Source organism: Panthera onca, chromosome B3, assembly GCF_046562875.1.
Source record: "Panthera onca isolate mPanOnc1 chromosome B3, mPanOnc1 haplotype 2, whole genome shotgun sequence".
Taxonomy (NCBI): Eukaryota; Metazoa; Chordata; class Mammalia; order Carnivora; family Felidae; genus Panthera; species Panthera onca.
The window spans coordinates 5,644,495-5,665,291 of record NC_138344.1 but is presented as its reverse complement, the minus strand read 5'-3'; the positions used below and the strand labels follow the sequence as shown (position 1 = coordinate 5,665,291).

At 56.5% G+C, this 20,797-nt stretch overlaps 2 protein-coding genes across 7 annotated transcripts in view; one reads left to right on the top strand and one right to left on the bottom strand.

The window, feature by feature from the left end:
- ZNF710 (zinc finger protein 710) overlaps window positions 1–3,807 on the top strand; it is a 70,089-nt gene extending 66,282 nt beyond the window's left edge. For all 5 annotated transcript variants that reach the window (XM_078449020.2, XM_078449021.2, XM_078449019.2 and 2 more), the window contains exon 5: window positions 1,098–3,807. In XM_078449020.2, the coding sequence (XP_078305146.1) occupies window positions 1,098–1,264 (167 nt within the window). In that variant the 3' untranslated portion in view covers window positions 1,265–3,807. The remainder of the gene's footprint in view (window positions 1–1,097) is intronic.
- Window positions 3,808–5,122: 1,315 nt separating this feature from the next.
- IDH2 (isocitrate dehydrogenase (NADP(+)) 2) lies at window positions 5,123–20,714 on the bottom strand. 2 transcript variants are annotated; one of them, XM_078449022.2, is made up of 11 exons: window positions 20,507–20,714; window positions 11,648–11,739; window positions 11,377–11,542; window positions 9,651–9,811; window positions 9,416–9,559; window positions 8,609–8,745; window positions 8,281–8,432; window positions 6,332–6,444; window positions 6,060–6,157; window positions 5,875–5,967; window positions 5,123–5,476 (listed from the first exon to the last, which is right to left on the bottom strand). In XM_078449022.2, exons 1-11 carry the CDS (start codon window positions 20,619–20,621, stop codon window positions 5,392–5,394), a joined length of 1,356 nt encoding a protein of 451 aa, XP_078305148.1. In that variant the 5' UTR covers window positions 20,622–20,714; the 3' UTR covers window positions 5,123–5,391. The 2 variants fall into 2 exon arrangements, with proteins under 2 accessions (XP_078305148.1, XP_078305149.1); XM_078449023.2 differs by lacking the exons at window positions 11,377–11,542; window positions 11,648–11,739; window positions 20,507–20,714 and adding an exon at window positions 10,659–11,293.
- Between the last annotated feature and the right edge of the window lie 83 nt (window positions 20,715–20,797).

Here is a 20,797-nt window from a genome sequence, read left to right as displayed (position 1 = left end):
GGCCTTCTTCAGAGCTGGCTGATTCGGCCCCATAATAATGACACGGGGCGGGGAGCCTCCCTCCGTCTGTTTGAGGCATTAGCTGTGATTTTCCTCATGGTCACAAAATGGCTGCCAACAGTCGTCAGGGCAGTGTGCTTCCTTGTGCACAACCAGTGGGGAGAGTAAGAGCCTCTTCCCTTTTGCTCTAGGAAACCAGTGAGAATTGGGTGACTTCAGAGATTTCACACACAGGCCTTTCCTCGTGATTCACTGGCCTGAATTCATTCCTGAACCGCTCGTCGGTAAGGGGTGAGGTTACCCTCACACCATTGGTTCTCCACTGGGGGTGAGTCTGCCAACGTTTGGCTGAGTCTGGAGACATTTTTGATTGTTGTACCTGGGGTACCCAGGCGCCCCTCCCTCCCGCCATTTGAGGCAGAGCAGAACAGTGGATCAAAACAGCGGTGCTTTCGGGCACCTGGATGGCTCAGTCGGTTAAGCGTCTGACTCCGACTCAGGTCATGATCTCACGGTTTGTGAGTTCGAGCCCCGCGTCGGGCTCTGTGCCGACAGCTCGGACCCTGGAGCCTGCTTCGGATTCTGCGTCTCCCTCTGTCTCTCTCGCTCGCTCAAAAATAAACAAACAAAATTAAAACAACAGTGCTTTTGCTGGGTGCCCTTTGGCAAGTTGATTAACCTCTCTGAACTTCCTTTTGACCTCCTACACGGGGTTGCTGGGAGTATTCGTGAGAAGTACCACGCGTGCAGTTCGTGCTAAGCGAGTGGTGTTACAGAAATATGACAGAGAGCAGCAGGCTTGCATGTGGCCAAGAGATCCTGCAGAGGACCCCCTAGGAGGGGCAAGAGAGGCATGACAAAGAAAAGTTCAAGGCCAGCCCTGCACCCACCCACACAACTTTAGGGCTCAGGTCTGGTGACCCAGGTGAGAAGCCACAGGGAGCCTGGGGGCCTCTCCGTGCAGGAAGGGAGGCAGCTGAGAATCCTCTGGAAGCAATGACTAGGAAATCGTGTAGGAAGGTCCTCTGCCTCCGTGTAGAAGGGCCCGGCTCTTCCCACGAGGCGGCATCCGGGCCTCACGCGCGCCTCTCTTGCAGACCCCATGATGGAGCTGACGGGCACGGACCCCTCGGAGCTCGACAGCCAGCAGGAGACGGAAGACTTCGAGAACGCCTATACGTACGCTGGCGTGCACAGCAGCACCGAGGCCAGCGTCCTCACCGAGCAGGCCATGAAGGAGATGGCCTACTACAACGTGCTATAGCACAAGCCGGGCGCCCACAGGGCGAGGAGGGCTTGGGACGCGGGGGGAGACCCACGTGCCGCGGGCGCACCTCCCGCGGCTGAGAAAGCTACTGCCCCCCTGTCCCGAGCCCTCCCCTCCCACGGAGTCGTTTGCACCACTTCGGGACCCGTAGACCAAATGGAGACTGTACTACTGGCCTCAGCTGTGAACCAGGCCCAGGCCCCAGGCATCTGGGGGAGGAAGGAGAGCACAGGAGGCCCAGCTCTGGGTCTCCTTGGCCTGCTGCTGTGGGAGGGTGGGAGGAATGCTGATCGGGCCGTTGGGGGATAGGCCACAGGGGCACGGGTCCTTGGGCCTCTCCAGGGGCCCAGCCGAGCTGGGGCAGCCAGTGGGGAGGGGTTTGATGCGCTTCCTGTCGGCTCCTCCTGGGGTCCCGGCACTGGAGGAAGAGAGAACGTGAGTCTTGCCTTGTTTCTCCTCTGGACCAACTCCTGCCTCTAGGGATGTTTGAGCTCCTGTGCTGGTCAGCACTGCCCCCCCTGATCCCTCACCAGCCCCTGGGCCGCCAAAAGCCCAGGCCCCAGAGTCCCCCTTCCCCACCTTGTCCATAAACAGCCAGGCAGGGCCCTCTGCCTTCTACCTCCTGGTGCCTCCCGCGCTCTCCTCCAGCCAGGCATGCATGCCGCCCCGGTCCTGGCCTTAGGAAAGCAGGGTGTAGCCCGGCCCCCGGCGAATGCCCGCTCCAGCCAACCCCCAGAAGGCCCCCCCTCCAGCCATTTAAAAGTGGGTGTCCCTAAAGTGGATTTCAACAAATGTCATCCGGTTCTGTGCTGAACTGGTCCCCGCACCAGGGTCCCCCGATGTGAACAAAGCTGGGATGTGCCTTTCGCTGGGCACACACTGAGACAGATGGGGGCCCCCTCGAGTGAGGGGCAGGGCACAGCGAAGGGATCACGGGGACTGAGAGGGGCTGTCCCCAGAGGAGGCCAAGGACCACCTGGGGGGTGGCTGGAGTATTTTATTATTAACAAGTATCCATTTTGAGGATGGGGACAGCCAAGACTCAACAGGTTCCCAGAAAGAACAACATAGTTAAAAAGAAAATGAAGACCATAGAGATAAAAAAATTTTTGAGCAAAAGGGGTATTTTGAAGGTAATTTATTATTTTTTTTTCCTTTCCAACTCTGTCACCTATTCTTTCTGCTGGAGATCATTTTCTTTTTCCAAATGGAAGCTCCCTTGTGTGCCGTGAGCGCTTCACGCCTCCCCGAGCTCCGGTGGCCCGCCAGGCAGGACTCCGGCGTGGAGGGGGGTTGGCAGGGAGCCTCGGGCCCTGGCGAGAGGCAGGACGCAGAGCTGGGCAGGCCCTCCGCCCCTGCCCGGCCTCTCCAGCCAGTGACTCGCTCTGCACCACCCACCTCAGCGGCCAAGGCTGCTCGATTCTGCTCAGCCGACAGCTCCCTCCCTTGTTTGCCTACTCTCATCGCCTCTGTCCCCACGCCAGCTCCTGCCCCGGGAACCGAAGACAGGCCCAGGGCATGAAATAGTACATTCAGGAATGCTAGGGCACCCGGACTCCTGCCCACTCGCCTCCTGAGGCCTCAGTGGAGAGGGGGCAGGCAGGGCTGTCCCCAAAGGCACGAAGGAGGTGAAGCCACCAACTTCGGCCCGGAAACCAGGAAAGGAGGGGGAACAGCCGGGGGGGGGGGGGGGGGGGACCAGTTTGAAATGCAGCTGACTACCCCCAAAGCTGTACCCTTAGTGAAGGACCAAGCCAGGCTTCAGGGTGGCTGTGATCAGGACTGAGGGGAGGACAAGGTGGCCTCGGGATCAGGCAGCCAGGTGCCCCTTCCTTCTCTGCTTAAGCTCATGCTAAGAGGCAACAAACGAGAGGACTGGGGGCTCAAAGGAGCCTTTTCCCCTCCAGAACCCCGAGGCCCCCCCCCCAGCCCCCCAGGTGCCCGCCATGATGACCCTCAGGTGGCAGTGACCCCGTCACTGTAGAAGACATTTTCTCCTGCTGAGCAGAAGCATCACCCCCTGCAAACTACCTCTTCCCACAATGTCTTTCTCCCCTGGTACCAAAAAGAACCCTGTACCTCCTCCTCCTCCTCCTCCTCCTCTTTCCTGCCAGCGCAGTGGCCTTGGTCTTGGAAACCCAAGGGAGACGGTCTGGCCCCCAGGGCGGGGCTCTCCTTTCCTCCCCCAGCCCTGCCATCAGCTCGGCCCTCTGCGAGGTTCAATACTTGAACGCCCCCTGCCCTGTGCCTTGGACCCAGGCAAAGCTAAGAGAAAGAAACAGCACAACTTAAACAATTTGAGCTGGGGGGTGGTCTCGGCAAGGCTCCTGTCCTCACCCCTCCCCAACCTCTCAAGAGAGGCGTGCGGCCTCTTGGGTGACTTGGAAACTCCTGGACGAATTCCATTCTAACTTATTTTGACGTGTATACAAACCAACTGTTTAGAAATTCCACTTGTGCAAAGCCCTACTGTGTTTTTATGTTCCCGTTTAAGAGAGAAGTTTACTTAGCAATAATTATAAATAAATGAATATTCTTTAGCGAGGTGACTGTGAGTGCTTCTTCCCGTGGTTCTTGGGGACTTGGTCCTCACCCCTCCCCCAGAAGGAACTCCCAACAAAGCTGCCCTGCCCCACACAGCAGGGCATCCATCGCTTGCTCTCCGAGGAGGGGAAGAAACGCAGACCATCCTTCAGACCATCCTTGGCATTGGAATGGCCACCTGCAGGGCCAGGCGCCTACGGGGAGCCGCTCCAAGCCCAAGAGAGGAGGGCTGCGGCCAAGGCCCCAGAATTCCCACCACTTGCAGAGAAAAGCCGCTTCTCCTCTTGACCCACCGACAGGGTACCAGGACAGAAGCCAGCTCACGACGCCAGACTGCGCCTCCGAGGCTGCCAGCCCTTCCTACTGACGGGCAAGAAGGGGCCGGAAACCTTGAGCTTTGCCCCAGGAGTTGGGCCCTCAAGCAGAGCCCAGCTTTTCTTCCCACAGCCCTGGGAGTTCAGTATGATTACTGCAGACGCGCGGTCCTTCAAATACACGGAGGCCACCAGGGTGAGGGGCGGTTGGAACCCATCTCCGAGCTACCGAGGGTCCCAGCTGTCCAGTTTCAAGAGCCATGAGAGTCTCCCCCGCCCCCAACCCTGGAAACTGGGGAAATGGACTTTGGGTCGCCAAGTATCTGTTAGATCAGGTGAAAATGGCACAACTCTTCCCCGCCCCGGGCATCGAGACACCAAAAGTAGAATATATTCCCTGCACAAAAAGATAGCCCTTCAAGTTGGATCTGTTTTGCTTTACTGCAACTTTCCATCTTACTTTTCTGGTTTTGCCAAAGAATGGCGAGGAGGAACCCAAGTTAGGGACCCCGATGGGCCTAGACTACACGGGACCTCCATTCACAGTCCCAGCCCCCAGCCCCAGGCAGCCGTGCAGAGGGCCGTGAAGCCACCGCTGTGTGGAACCCATTCTGAGGACCAAGCAAAGGGTAAAGAAAGAGGTCTCAAGATTTTTAGGAGGTTAAAACTAACCAAGCAAAAAAATCAATCGATCGATCAATGGCAACGTAACCAGAATCTACCAGGAAGTGGTAACGATCCCCAAGTGGAGATCAGCATATAGGAACCGGATCGCGTTTGGTAATTTCAGGCCTGCACACCACAGGCCCAGCGGCTGGCCGGGCGGCTCCCGTAGAATTCAGGACACTCACCCTGCTGCCCGGTCCCCTCGCCTCACGGTGGCCCCTGTGAATGGAGGCCTGGGACGTGGGCGGAATCCACCGGCCCTTTGAGGGCCTCTTTCTCTGGGGCCCCGGGCCGGGCCGCCTCCTCCCTCGGGCACAAACACAGCAGGCGGTTTTGTGAAGAGCTTTTTAGTAGCTAAATACGGCACCATGTGTTCCAAGGGCAATATAAATTACAGTATGCAAAACTCACTGGCTGAGGTAAAACACGCTGTTCCTGCCTCACATCACCATGAGGGGAAACACACAGATATTCTTAAAAACATCTCGCTTATAAAAAACGTCCCCTACAAAGGCCTCCTGAGAGGGGCCGGGAGGCTCAGCCGCGGCCCGCTGCCCCCCCCACCCCGGCCCGCCCGCTGCGGGCCGCGCCCCGCCCCCACTACTGGCCCAGGGCCTTGTCCAGGTTGTTCTTGATGGTGTCCAGGAAGTCCGAGGTGTTCAGGAAGTGCTCGTTCAGCTTCACGCTGCCGAGAGAACACCGTTCACGTGAGGCGCGGCTCCAGCCTGGGTCCGGGCAGAGCCTGAACTTGGGCACCCGAGGAGCTGCCCTCCCGTGCCCGTGGGGCGTGGCACGCCCAGGCTGCGCGGCAAAGGTTGCCTAGAGCCCGTCGCCAAAGGGCCACACAACTTCAGACACTTGTACAGACGGGGACGGCAAGGCTCTGAGCCCCTAGCCTCGGGGATGGGGGCAAACTCACAGGGTCTCAGGGCTGTGGACCTGGCCCACCCCAGGCCCCTGGCAGCTAAGCTGACCTGAGGATGAGGAGCGGGGAGGTGCCTCTAAGAGGGTCCTCTGGCTTCTTCCCACCCAGGGAAGAAGGTCCCAGAAGGCCAGCCCCTCCCTCTGCCACCAGCCACGCACTTGCTGAGGCCATGGATGCAGCCCGCCAGGTCCTTGGTCATGGCTCCGCTCTCCACCGTCTGGACACACACCTTCTCCAGGGTCTGTGCAAACCTGCAGGGGACGGGCCAGAGTGAGGCCCCGGCGATACAGAGCCCGCCCAGAAGCTGCCCTGGGCCAGCTCAGGCCCCTCCCTCTCCGCTCACCTGATGAGGTCCTGGTTCCCATCCAGCTTCCCCCGGTGCTCCAGGCCACGCGTCCAGGCAAAGATGCTGGCGATGGGGTTGGTGCTGGTAGGCCGGCCCTGGGGGCGGGGGTCGTAGGGGGATCGGGAGCCGAACCGGCCGACAAGGGGGCCACCCGGACGCGACCGCCCACCCGTAGGCTGACGGGTCAGCCCCATCCCCCCAGCCCTCAGAGCCAGTGGGTTCTGAGCCCCCGGGACAGAAGGGCACGCGACCACGGTCCCTACACTCACCTTCTGGTGCTCCCTATAATGGCGGGTGACCGTCCCGTGAGCGGCCTCAGCCTCGATGGTCTTCCCATCTGGGCAGACCAGCACAGACGTCATCAGGCCGAGGGAGCCAAAGCCTGAAGAGTGGAAAGACCCTCCATTCGGTGCCGGCACCCACCCTCCTCAGACCACCGGGGTTGAGTCCCCCTGCCCTTCTGCTGGGAGGAGACCCCCTCAGCTCGTGACCCCCAACGGCACCCAGGAGGACAGCCACTGTTTCGGGCTTGCCCACCCTTGTCATGGGTCTCTAGAGCCCAGCACAGGGCAGGGGGGCGTTCAAAGGTGGCTATCATCAGCCTATTAACATACATCTGGGTTCCCAGAGCCTGGGGCCCCCAGAGCCCACGACCCCAGGACTTCTGCCCACCCAGCCTGGCTCGCAACCGCACGGTTCGTTCACGCAGAAAGCAGAAAGCCTGCCACCAGCTACATCACAACGATCCCTCTGTGTGCCTCTCTTGCAGGCTACTTTAAAGCTTTGTGACTTATCTCCAAATTCTCCCAAATCCAGACGTCAACCTTTTCTATTGTCAAGGTCTCCTGGGCTTCAAAAGCACCCCATGGCACCAAAATAAGAACTGTGTAGGTCCCAAGAAAGAAAAAGCGAAAAACTTCTCCAGGAAAATTCATTGTCTGAGAAGTTCTGCTGCTGAGACTCGGGAAGGGGTCCCTTCTCCACGTTTCCTGGACCTTCGCACTCACCCATTCCTTGTTTACTTAAGGGCAACTTTCATGCCTCTCTCTTGTCTGCTATGGCTTCTCGTCCTTCCATCCGAGATAGGAATTGTTCTAGTAAGAGGACCACTGCCACACTTATTGAAATAAAGGCCAAGGTTTTATGAAACGTCAGGAATTCTCATGCATTCTCCTTGCAACCCCGGGGTGGGCGTCACCTTCCTTCTCGGGAGCTAGACCTCAAACCATCTCACGTACCCTTGTTTCTCTTCCACTCTCTGCTCTACACGTTGTCTACTCCCTACTCTTGTGGGGGCGCTGCTCTTGTGCCCAACACAACTGGGCTATTTCTTCTTTTCTTTTTTTAAGATTTTACTTTAGAATTCTATTCTATTCTATTCTATTTTTTGAGAGAGAGAGAGTGCACGCAAGTAGGGAGAGGGGCAGAGAGAGAGAGGATCTCCAGCAGGCTCCAGGCCCAGCGTGGAGCCAGACGCAGGGCTCAATCCCACGACTGTGAGATCATAACCTGAGATGAAATCAAGAGTCAGGCACTTAACCAACTGAGCCACCCAGGCGCCCTGAGATTTTATTTCTTAAGTGATCTCTACACCCAGCTTGAGGCAGGAAACCACAATCCCTGAGATCAAGAGTTGCCTGCTCTTCTGACTGAGCCAGCCGGGCACAATCGGGCTATTTCTTATGGCTACTTCTCTAACGGTCTCGTCCATGCTTTATGTTGCAATCTGAATTATCTCTTAGAGGACTCTCTAGGGCTTGGGGCTCTGCCGTCTTCCCCAGTATTCTCCTACAGCCAACAGGTTGACTGTGCAAAACGAATTCTCTGTAATTCGAAACGTACCCGGTTGTGCTCAAAACCATTTTTCTACTGGAGCCAACCCTGGCCCAAACCTGGAGGCACAGTCGCTTGGCTTCGTGGACAGGAACAACCTCAGAGCTGACGCACCTGGCCCCTTAGAACTTGAATTCCGAGGTTCTCCTTTTTCTGTAACAGCAGCCTTAGTAATACACCAGTCCGAACCTAATTGGTGACCCTTCCTCCCTCAGATGCCGGAGAGCTCCTGCCCCCTGCTGTCCACGGGGAACCCTGCAATGAGGCGGCCGGCCCCAGTCCCGCTGCCACACTGGACAAATTTTCTACGAAGGGGGTCTGAAAATCCCCCCAGCCAGAGAAGACCGACAATCCACCCCTTGGGGAACAGGTGCTCCCAGCATACCCTGGGCCAGGATGTCCGACTGCACATCTCCGTCGTAGTTCTTGCAGGCCCACACGAAGCCGCCTGAAGACTTGAGGACCTGAGCCACCATGTCATCGATGAGCCGGTGCTCGTACCAGATCTTATTCTTGTCAAAGTCGGTCTTATAGTGCCTGGGAGCAAAAGGGCCGGTTGTGGGGAGAGGGCGGGAGGCTGCCAGGTTGAGGATCTCTCCTCGAGCCGAGCCGAAAGCCCTGGGACGGCGGCCTCCCCGTAGGACAGGGGCCCGGGGGGACAGGAGAGAAGGGCTGTGGGATCCCTGGGAAGGGATAAAGGGAGAGGCTGTTACTTGTCAAAGATTTCCTGGAAGATGTCCTTGAAGCGCCCGTCGTAGGCTTTCAGGATGGTGTTCTTGGTGCTCATGTACAGCGGCCACTTCTTCTGGATGGCGTACTGGAAGCAGCTGTGCGCAAAACCCGAGATGGACTGCGGGGGGAGAGAGGTCCCTGGCGTGGGGCCCGGCCGGCCCGCGGGCTACCAGCCCTCCCTGGGCTCCCGAGGTCTTAGGCCGTGCGGCTGGGGTAAAGCTAACTCCTGCAGCCCACCAGCCCGTCTCTAGAGTTGACGGCGCGTCCCAGCCTATCCTCTCTGAGCCCTCCGTGACTGGCTCAGAGAGGGTCATGTGAGCCAGGCCTGGAACTTTCACTGGAACCAGGAGCAAAAGAGGCTCTTTTCTGACAGGGTAACCAAGTCGGCAGGGGTAAGCCGGGAGCTGCCGGTGGTCACTGGTCACAGCCTGAGAATGAGGCCAACCGCAGAAGGAACGAAAGCCAAGAGACGGGGAAGGGGAAAAGACTGCTTATCCAGCTTGCTTAAGCCAAGAGCCCAGACAACTAACACGCCCCCAGAGGTGTGTCAGGGAGTGGGTGCGGGGGCATCTGGCTAAGCGGGGGTCTGTCTTCCAGCCTCACTCCACACCAGGTCCACAGCAGGTCCCCCCGAAACATAGCCAAGATGCACTGGTCCCCCCGAAACACAGCCAAGATGCATTGGCTCACGGGCCTCGGACCTTCCTCAAGCCACTGACGCGGGAGTAGTGAGCATCACCAACCCGAAGCGGCCCCAGAGGGAGGAGGGAACGCAGGAGCCACCTCACCTCATCCGTGTTGTACATGCCCATCCCCACGCCGCCGGCAGGGAAATTGAACACTTCCCACTCCTTAGCGCCACTGCCATCCTTCGGGGAGAAGACGATCTTGAACGTGCCGGCCCGGTCGACCACAAAGTCTGTGGCCTTGTACTGCAGAGACAAGAGCACGGCTCGGGCCAGGGGTTCCGAGCGAGGGGCCCAGGCCAGGAAGAGCCAAGTCCCGCCTCCTGCCGTGGCCAACCTGGTCGCCATGGGCGTGCCTGCCAATGGTGATGGGCTTGGTCCAGCCGGGGACGAGGCGTGGGATGTTTTTGCAGATGATGGGTTCCCGGAAGACGGTCCCCCCAAGGATGTTTCGGATGGTTCCATTGGGACTCTTCCACATCTTCTTCAGCTTGAATTCTAGGAGGACAGAGGTGAAGGGACCCCACTGCAGCCCCCGCCTTCCAACCAAAATCTGAACCCTAAGCAAGAACGCAGCCAGATGGGAGCCCTAAAAATCACCCTGCGGAAGGTCTAAAATAGAAGTATGTGGGCTCTGGGACCATACTTCTTTCTTTTTTATTTTTTTTTAATGTTTATTTCTTTTTGAGAGAGAGACAGACAGAGTGAGAGCAGGGGAGGGGCAGAGAGAGAGGGAGACACAGAATCCGAAGCAGGCTCCAGGCTCCAGGCCGTTAGCACAGAGCCCGACGCGGGGCTCGAACCCATAACTGTGAGATCATGACCCGAGCCAAAGTCGGACACTCAACCGACTGAGCCACCCAGGCGCCCCTCTGGGATCAGGTTTCTTGGGTTCAAGGTCCAGCTCCACCACCTGCAACTGTGAGTTTTATGCCAGTGAGTTAACCTGAGCTATAAAATGAAACTACTGATAAAAATACCTAGCATCTTGGGTTGCTGTCAGGATTAAATAAACCTCTATGTAAAGTGCCTAGAACAGTGCCTGGCACATCGGGGCTCCTTCAGCTAGTGTATTTTTCCCGCGTCACGCGTGGACATAGCTCGGTCTGATGAACTCTGGCAGTATGGCGTCTCGCTGGACAGAGGCCAGAAGACCAGAGGGCAGGCCTCAGTACTGCCACGAGCCGTGGAGTCCAGCCCACGTTACCGGGACTGTTGGCTCTCTACTTCCTTCTCCATAAAATAGGGGTAAAGAAATCCCAGGGTTCAGGAGAAATGAAAAGAAACCCCACAAAGAAGAGCTTAGCACTTAAATGATCCCAATGCCCTAGGGTCAGGTACAAACCCGAAAGACGGAAGAAGGTCTGGAGTGTTTGGAAAGGTGCTTCAAATGCTTCCTTCCAGCTCCCTCGTGCCGTAGGACGCAGGCAGAGAGAAAGAGCTCTGCACACCCCTGAACGACCCTTTCTCGAATTTTCCAAACGTGGCCCCTTTATCCACGTACTGGTGCCATTGTTTCGGGAAACCCTCAAAAGTGCTCCCCAGAAGCAGGGACCGGCAGCCGGTCCAAGCCTGGTGAGCGCACCTCTCTGAGACCCCTCCGCGGCCGCAGGGGGCAGGGGACAGACCCGCAAGGCCAAGACAGCGGCAAGACACTAGCGACGCTCCCTAGAGCCCGCTGCAGCTCTGAAAGATACAAGTTGACACGCGGCACTCCGCTGGCCAGAGGTGGCCCCGAGGTGTCTCTGTAAACCTGCCTGCAGGACAGTCCAGGAGGCGAGAGGGGCGCCCGAGGAGGCTGCCCTTCCTCTGACGGCTTCAGCAACGTGTCTGTGGCCCACGACACCTACTGGTGCTGGCCAGAGCCGCGCGGCACAGCAGCAACGCCACGGGCCTGGATTCGGCTCTGCCACACCCCACGTGGGTGCCAGCCCCTCACCGGCCCTCCCAGCCTCCTCTGCAGGAAACCCCATGGCCCCAACGCCTCCCGCGAAGTCGCAGGGAGACGGGGTTCGTGTCGCGGCCCCCACGCCCCCAGCCCACCTGCCTCCGCACCCTCACACCTTCCACACGGGCCTCATCAGGGGTGATGGTGGCGCACTTCACAGCCACACTGTACTTCTGGGTGGCCAGTGCGGAGTCTACGGTGACCTGGTCGTTGGTCTGGTCACGGTTTGGGAGCCCCAGGTCGAAATACTTGAGCTGGACATCCACGTGCGGCAGGATGAGCTAGAAACAGATGACCAGGGCAAGGCATCAGCCCAGATGACTGTGACTCAGGGGCACGAGGGGGCCTGCGCGGGGGGCTGAACGCCCACTTTGGGAGGGAACTACCTTCTCCTTGATGAACTGCCAGATGATCCGGGTCATCTCATCGCCGTCCATCTCCACCACCGGCTTTGCCACCTTGATCCTCTTGTCGGCATCTAGAACCGGGCAACACGGCGCATCATACCTCTGGGGGAGGGGGGGTGTTCTGGGCGAGCTCCTCTCCTCCCCCGCGGGATCTGCCCTTCACCCAGGAGAGCAGTGTCAGCCAGGGCTCGGTTACCCACACTCACTCCCCCTCGGCAGGACCAGCTCCCGGGCCGGGCCGCCTGGGGGGGGGGGGGGGGCGGGGGGGGACCCGGACCCCCCACTGAGGAGGGCCAGCTAGGACTGAAAGATGGTGGCCTGAATCTGAAGGCAGAGGAGCCCAAGAGCCAGAGGTCCAGAGCCAAGCAGGGCCACCTGTCCGGGAGCAAGTAGGGGAGGGAATGCCTACAGGCTGTCGCCACCCAGTTCCGAGGGCAGGCGCTGTGGCCCAACCCCAGCGATTCTGTGAGTTTCCTCGTAACCTTGTTACAAGAGCCCGACTAAATCTAAGTGGGGACGGAAACTGTACTCGCACCTCCTCTGTGCCTGACGTGGTCCCCTACCCCCTTTGCGTGATTCCTTTTCATCCTCAAACCACTCCCAAAGGGAATATGGCTATCGCCACTTTAGGTGCGCCTGGGTGGCTCTGTCGGTTCAGCGTCTGACTTCGGCTCAGATCACGATCTCGCGGCTCGTGGGTTGGAGCCCCGTGTCGGGCTCTGCACCGACAGTTCAGAGCCTGGAGCCTGCTTCGGATTCTGTGTCTCCCTCTCCCTCTCTGCCCCTCCCCTGCTTGTGCTCTGGTCTCTGTCTCTCAAAAATAAATAAACACTAAAAAAATTTTTTTAATGTGGTGCAACTGAGGCTCGGAGAGTTTGCCAGCTTCCTGCCAAAGGTGACACAGCTTGAGGACAACAGAGCTACCAGGATTCACACTTTCTCAGCGGCAAGCAGAGGCTTAGGGCACCCAGAATGGAACTCCGAACCCTGGATCCAAGCTGGCAGGCTGGCCAGTCCTGCCGGAGAAGCATCAAAGGTCCAAAGCGACAGTGGAGGAGGACAGGAGCCGGGCGGGGGAGGCTCTTCAAGGAAAGTCTGACTCATGAGGAAAACCAACAGTCTGGGAAGTGAATTCCAAAGAAAACTCAAGAAAATGACCCATCCAATTAAATCAGTGCAGGCTACCTTGAGCGAGACTTGTCGAACCTTAGCCTGTAGCACGGAGGTACCCACGGCCTGGGAAGAAACAGCCCCTGCAGAGTAGGGAGGGCAACAAGACAGGTGCAAAACCTACAGCCGGGCCTCGACCATCAGAAGGCTCGCTCACCGCTGACACCCGGGCCGGAGTGAGACAGCTGAGAACTGACTGGGCTCTGTCCCCAGCAGAGCCCCCTCCGCCCTCGCTTAGGGCCCATTTACTCTTAGGTTTACGCACAATCCTTACAGATGTCGTGGATCTTCCGCCTCACCAGACACGAGACGGCGAATCAGAAGAAAGGATTAGGATGTTCACTTAAAAACACCAACGGTCAGAAGCAGTGACATCTGCTAGGTGGACAGCAAGGAACGGACGTCTACGAAAAGCAGGCCCTGACACTGAAAAAGCATGACCACCTAAGCACGTTTAAAACAGAAGTGACTGGGGCGCCTGGGTGGCTCAGTCAGTTAAGCGTCTGACTTCAGCTCAGGTCGCGATTTCTCAGTTCATGGGTTCGAGCTCCGCATCGGGCTCTGTGCTGACAGCTCGGAGCCTAGAGCCGGCTTGCGATTCTGTCTCCCTCTCTCTCTAACCTCCCCCCCCACCCCCGCGCTCACGCACACGCGCGCACATGTTCTTTCCCTCTCTCTCTCTCTCTCTCAAAAGTAAATAAACATTAAAAAATTTTAAAACAGAAGTGACCAAAACCCAACAGATCCCCACATATCACTGCCCTACAACACACACCACAGCCATGACTCGTGCTGACCTCCCCAACCCACTAAGAAAAAGGTGAATTATGTGCAGCGAAATGATTCACTATCCAAACACGTGCGCAGATTTTTTTTAATCTAAAAATAATCTCCCAAAGATGTGCAAACAGGTTTTTTTGTTTTTTCTTTTCTTAATCTAAAAGGAATCTTGGAGGTTATTTAGGAAGACAAATGAGACCCAGGAAGCGTGGCTTGTGTCAATGTCAGGACTGATCCCGGGTCTCTGGCCCCAGTGTGGCCTCTGGACACCCTCAGCGGGTCACGTATGGAGAAGCAGAAGGCAAACACAGACTCCAAACATTCCATTCCCTGGAGGACAAGGTGAGCTCAGCCGGCACCTCTCCACCCCCCTTTCCAGGAGGCACAGGGGCCTTTGGACCCAAGCCGCAGAATTCCTTCACCTTTCCGGGCTGGAAGCTTGAGTGGAAAGGGCTTTAGGACTCGCAGAAAGTCTACTGGGCCACTGAAGAGCTAGCTTCATTTTGTTTTAATTTTTTTTTTTTATGTTTATCTTTGAGAGAGACAGAGCATGAGCAGGGGAGGGGCAGAGAGAGGGAGACAGAGAATCCGAAGCAGGTTCCACGCCAAGGAGATTCGGTGCCAAGCCCGATGCAGGGCTCAAACTCAAGAAACCGTGAGACCATGACCTTAGTTGAAATCAAGAGTAGGACGCTTAACCAACTGAGCCACCCGGGTGCCCCAAGCTAGCTTAGTTTTTAAGAGCATCTCCTATGAGTTAATGTCATGAGAGCTAATCAAGGTTGTTTTAATGTACTGAAGCTACCATAATCATAATCCCTAAGGAGAATTCATTTGTGGCCAGTCTTAAAGGTTTCTGCCTCGCTGGGCTCCACTCAAGTTTTGGGCTTCAGACCCAGCAGCCTGTGGGCTGTGGGCTCCACACCCGCTCCATCTGGGAGTTCAATGTCACGATCATAGCAGGCAGCCCTCCCTGTGGTGCCTGCAGGTGTCAAACCCTCAGAGACCACAGGGCCCACATATTTACAACCAGGCGCTAAGCACCTCTTCCTGAAACACCAAAAAATATAATAGTTCCTGGCCTAAAGGAGTGAGTATGAAAGGGAAAACCTACAGATAACGGAGAGAGAGCAAGCAGCCCAGTTATCAAAGTCAGGAGCACAGCCTCCTTGAAAGGGCCCTTCCCAGAACCGGGGGCGTGGGGGACACGGAAGCCAAAGCAGCAGAGACTCCTGATTGGCTCACGCAGCGATTTTAAAAAAGCATATTCAGGGGCGCGTGGGTGGCTCAGTCGGTCGAGCGTCTGACTTCAGCTCAGGTCATGATCTCACAGTCCGTGGGTTCGAGCCCCACGTCGGGCTCTGTGCTGACAGCTCAGAGCCTGGAGCCTGCTTCCGATTCTGTGTCTCCCTCTCTCTCTGCCCCTCCCCCGCTCATGCTCTGTCTTCTCTCTGTCTCAAAAATAAATAAAAACATTAAAAATAATAAAAAATTTTAAAAAAAAAGCATATTCATTGGTGACCAAGGTTTTAAAATCAGGCGATTTCAACAACACAACAACAACAAAAACCAATTAATAAAGGGGCAAAGGACTGGAATCGACATCTCTCCAAAAAAAACGATATATAAAAGACCAATAAGCGTATGAAAAGTTGTCCCACAGCACTCATCGTTAGGGAAATGCAAATCAAAATCACCATGAGATACCACCTCACACCCACAAGGACGGCTGCCAACAAAACCAAAACCAAACCAAAAACCCCAAAGCCGAAAACAACAAGTGTTGGTGAGCATGTGGAGAAGCTGGAACCCTTGTGCCCGGCTGGTGAGAATGGACAGTGCGGCAGCTGCTACGGAAGACGGTGTGGTGCTTCCTCAAAAAATCAAAGATGGAACCGCCATATTGGTCGGCGGTCCCACTTCTGGATATCTATCCAAAATAAGTAAAAGCAGGGTCTCAAAGAAATATCTGTACACCCTCGTCCACAGCAGAATTACTCACAATAGGCAAGAGGTGGAAACAACTCCAGTGTCCCTCAAGGAACGAAGGGAAAAACAGAATGTGGTATGAGCCTTCGAGAGAACAGGACTCTGGAAACGGATCCAGGAGGGCTAAGAAAAACGCCCCTCCGAAAGGTTAAACGATGTTCACAGTTTCGAGCTTCTCCCAGACTGGGCTCCCCGCCACTTAAATGTGGATGTACTTGCTCAGAAATTGAAAACGGAAGTGCCGCCATTGTGAGCAACAGCGATGGGTCTGGACCTACCTCAATAGCGTTTGCTGCTCATTCTTTCGTCTCAAATTCCACAAAACCAGTTGCCCTTGGGATGGCCAGCAGACCTATACTGTGGCATACTCATATAAACAACACGGCCACATTTCCCACACACTTTCAATCCAGCGACGATGAACATTTCTGAACTCTTAAATTTTTTTTTTTTTTTCAACGTTTTTTATTTATTTTTGGGACAGAGAGAGACAGAGCACGAACGGGGGAGGGGCAGAGAGAGGGAGACACAGAACGAGAAACAGGCTCCAGGCTCCGAGCCATCAGCCCAGAGCCCGACGCGGGGCTCGAACTCACAGACCGCGAGATCGTGACCTGGCTGAAGTCGGACGCTTAACCGACTGCGCCACCCAGGCGCCCCGAACATTTCTGAACTCTTAAAATAAATTAGAAGCAGTGACAAATAGGCAAGGAATTCATAACCACATCGCCTAAGCTTTGCGCAATTCCCGTACCTTACCCAGAAAGTCAATACATTTTAAGTGGAGTATTTTTTACGTGGGTATGTACATAGAATGGAATATTCAGCCTTAAAAATTAGCAAGATGCAGACACAAGCCACAGCAACAGCAGGGATAAACCTTGAGGACAGTATGTGAAGAGTAAGCCAGTCACAAAAAGAAAAATACGTCTGATTCTCCTTACATGCGGTACCTAAAAGCAGTCAAATTCACAGAAACAGAAAGTAGAATGATGGTTGCCAGCGGCTGGGGGAGGAGGGAATGGGGAGCTGTTGTTTAACGGGTACCTATAGAGTTTCGGTTTTGCAAGATGCTGAAGCTCTGGGGGTTGGTTGTCCAACAGTGAGAAAGTATTTAACACTACTGAATGGCACGCTTACAAATGGCTAGGACAGGAAATTTGTGTTATGCAGTATTTTTACCACAATAAAAATAAGAAATAACGGTTTTTAAGTTTTTAAAAATCTAAATCAGTCAAGGGGCGCACCTGGGTGGCTGAGTCAGCCAAGCGACCCGCTTCGGCTCGGGTCGTGATCTCGCGGTCCGTGAGTTCGAGCCCCGCGTCGGGCTCTGTGCTGACAGCTCAGAGCCTGGAGCCTCCTTCACATTCTGTGTCTCCCTCTCTCTCTGACCCTCCCTACTCACCCTGTCTCTGTCTCTCTCAAAACTAAACATTAAAAAAATAATTTAAAGATTAAAAAAGCTTTAAAAAAATGTAAATCAGGCCACAATGCCCTTCTCAAAACCTTGCAAAACTTCTCTTTTCAGTCAGAGTAAAGGCCAAAGTCCTCAAAAATGTGTGGTCCCCACAACGCTTGACCTCATCTGTCACTGACCCCCTTCCCCTGACCTCTGCCTGGCTCGGGACTCTTCCCTCTCTGCTTCTCCCACAAGCAAAGGTGTACTCCTCCATCAGAAGCTCCTCCAACAGGCTCTCCTCCATCACTCACTCCTTCATCAGACACTCCCCCATCACACATTCTGCCATCACACTCCTCCATCAGGCACTCCTCCATCAGACGCTCCTCTCCTCCATCAGACGCTCCTCTCCTCCATCAGATGCTCCTCCATTAGACACTCCCCCATCAGACACTCCTCCATCAGGCACTCCTCCATCAGACACTCCTCTCCTCCATCAGACACTCCTCCATCAGACACTCCTCCATCAGACACTCCTCCATCAGGCACTCCTCCATCAGACGCTCCTCTCCTCCATCAGACGCTCCTCCATTAGACACTCCCCCATCAGACACTCCTCCATCAGGCACTCCTCCATCAGACACTCCTCTCCTCCATCAGACACTCCTCCATCACGGCCTTGGCACCTGTTGGCCATAACCAAATGGCCTGTTTCCTTTGTTCCTTCGGTGCCTCTTCAAGGAGGTCTTTTCTGTGCTTCCTGACCCCCCCCCAAGTCCAAACCTCCACGCACACCTTCCTGGCCTCTTGGTTCTCCATACGCCATGCTAGCCAACTTCTACCTTTTTACTAACGGTCCCCACATTAGCATTTAAGCTCCACCCGGGCAGAAATCTTTGCCTCTTACTCCTGGCTCTGTCCCCAGCACCTTCACGTGCCTGGCACACAGCAGAAGCGCGATAGTTGTTGAAGTCACAGATGAATGTCAAGTTACAGTCTATTTGGTCGATAGTAAGGGCTGCCCTGCCCCCACCTCCTGTTGGGATGAAATGTGCTCCTGGGATGCACTGCCACATAGAGGCCACTGAGTTCTTACCATCAGATTGCACCAGACCAGCACAGATGTATGTACGGGACAGGGGTCTCTGCCAGGCAATGGGCAACTTGCCCTGAGAAGCTCACAATTTATACTGGTTTTTTTTTTTTTTTAATGTTTATTTTTGAGAGTGAGCGAGGGGCGGGGGACGGGGAGCTGAGAGAGAGGGAGACACAGAATCCGAAGCAGGCTCCAGGCTCCGAGTTGTCCGTGCAGAGCCTGATACGGGGCTCGATCCCACAAACCGTGAGATCATGACCTGAGCCACGATCAAGAGTCAGATGCTTAACCGACTGACCCACACAGGCGCCCCTCCACTGGCATTTTAAACGTGTACACAAGTGTCAACTCCAGGGCAGGTCCCAGAGCCCGGCTTCCAATAACCAGAAGGCAGTTTCCAGCACCTCATGCCCTGAATGGAACCAGTGCCAGAGGCTCCCAGCTCAACTGGAGCATCTGGGGGCAGGTCCCAGGCTTTCCAGAGACTTCTCCAAACGTTCCAGGCCTAAACATGACCACCCAAAACACCTCTGATGGGGCAGCCCTGGTCTCATCCGATGCAGTGAAACAAGCCTCGGGGAGGAACACATAGTAACTCCCCAGGCGGGCCTCCAGAACTTTCAACAATCATTAAATAATAATCTGCCCTTGAATCTGAGAGTGCAGGCAAGTCACCAAGATCTGTAAAGTGAAGAGGCAGCGTGAGAAAAGTAAGAAGTTGCCAGGCAAGGAGTGAAGCTAAGGAAGGCCAGATAAGTCGTTCTCACAGTGAGGGCTTGGGCACAGCCCACCCTCCCCTCCACGACATCTGGCTCATCAGAACATCAGAACCGCCACCAGCCGTCGCTGGAGGCCTAGGAAATGCAAACTAGAGCCGTGGCGTTACCAAGCAGCAAAGACACCAGAGGGTTTTAGCCAAAAGAAACGTATCCGTTCCTTGTCATCAAGGGGAATGCCAAATATTCTGTCTCCGGTGGTGTTGCTGGGTGACAAGCTCGAAGAGGCCACAGCTGTAAGTCTCATGTCCAACTCAAACACTAAGCCTTCTCCCCATTAATAACCCAACCAGCTTGGGAACTTCTGGAAGGACCTACAGCTAAAAGAACTTTCTTTTTTTTTTTTTTTTAAACCATCAATGCAGGGGGCAAGAAGGGAGAAAATATCTTTACTCTCACGCTGTTTTGCTAGAGGTGGTTTGGGGCCTGGGGGCACTTGGAACCCTGGAGTTGCAGGGCTAACCACTTACAAGACAAATCCCAGAAGTACAAAAGCAGAAATGTCCCTTTCTCCTTGGCAGGAGAGGTGGGGGCTGGGGCCCAAGCTCTGCCCCCACCTTCGCCTCCCCAATTCTGGTCAGCTGCTCCCACACTAGTTAAAGATTACCTACCGGAACAGTAAGGCCAGGCTGCCTGGGCCCCACTCCCTCTTCCTCACTGTCCTGGCTCACTCCAAGGGGTTCCAGGCCAGGTCAGGAAAGGGGTTTCCGTGGCAACAGGCAAGAGACAGGGCCAAGGGACCTACATTCTCCCTGCCTTTTGTAGCTGGCAATGGAGAGCCACGGTCCAGGCCACATGCCACAGAGGGCAGCCTGCGAGGGTAATGGGGGTTCAGGTTAATCCTGCTTATTATGACCCGACTACTGTCTTCTTTCCTAAGCAGGGTGCTAAGGGCACCACAGAAGCAGGGAGTAACTAGTGGGGAAAGTGACATTTTGGAGCAGCTGCCCAGTCACCCCGTCTGGCAGTCGGGTGAGTGGGGCCGGCGGAGCAGCGTAGGAGCCGGCTGGCGAGAAAACGCAGGTCAGGCCAAGGAGAGGCTCCAGGATGGAGACTTAAGTGCGACGGGAGGGGTGGGGGGTGTCCAAACAAAAGGGAAAATCAAAAGCACGCTCCTCCAGCTGTCGCGTAAAAGGCTCCAAAAATAGCTGACGCGGGCCTGACAGCGAGGAGGGATTACAGCGCGCCCGGCTGAAAAGGAAAGGGAAGTGGAGGCCGTCTCCCCGCCTTTGTCTGAGCAAGGACCGCGCCGAGACCCTCCCTCTCACGGGGAGACCGGGCCTGGCGCTCCGGCCCCCTACTCGCTGGCCTGGCCCCTCCCAGGGCGCAGGGCGCGCAGGACACCCTCCGGGCCCGGGACACCCCCAGCACCCGCCACGGGAATAGCTGGGGGGGCGCGGAGCAGCCCGGAACCCCCGCCCGCGCAGGGCCGCAGGACCAGCAGCTCCCGGGCCACCAGCTGCCACCGTCCTTCAAGTCCCCGCCCCCCCCCCCGGCTCTTTGTGTGCCAACCCCGCCGTCCCCGGCCCGCGATCGCCCCGAGTCGCGCTCCCCGGTCCCCGCCCGGGAGGCCGCCACGTCGCGGTGCCGGGCGCGCGCCCCGCCCGGACCCTCCTCGTGGCACTCACAGTGGCGCCGCGGCTGCTCCTGCAAGTTGGGGCCCGTCGGGGCTGCCGGCGCCCAGGCCGGCCCGGAGCCGGAGGCCCTGCAGAGCGAGCGTACGACCCGCAGGTAGCCAGCCATCCCGCCGAGCAGGCGAGCGAACCGACCGCGGCGGGCGAGATCCGAGCGCCGGTGCTGCTCCCGGCTGCCTGGCGGCGGGCTGCCAAGGCCCTCCAGGCGCCCGGGCGCGGGCAGGGGCGGGGCGGGGCTGCCGGGGGCCGCCACCCGATTGGGCCTCGCCGGGGAGGAGGAGGGGC

Bases quoted from the DNA above. Each gene is read 5' to 3' on its own strand.
- IDH2 (XM_078449022.2), bottom strand. From the start codon at position 20,621: ATGGCTGGCTACCTGCGGGTCGTACGCTCGCTCTGCAGGGCCTCCGGC. The intron at 11,740-20,506 runs GTGAGTGCCACG...GCCCGGTTCTAG, and splicing joins GGAGCAGCCGCGGCGCCACT to ATGCCGACAAGAGGATCAAG. The intron at 11,543-11,647 runs GTAGTTCCCTCC...ATCTGTTTCTAG, and splicing joins GGCAGTTCATCAAGGAGAAG to CTCATCCTGCCGCACGTGGA.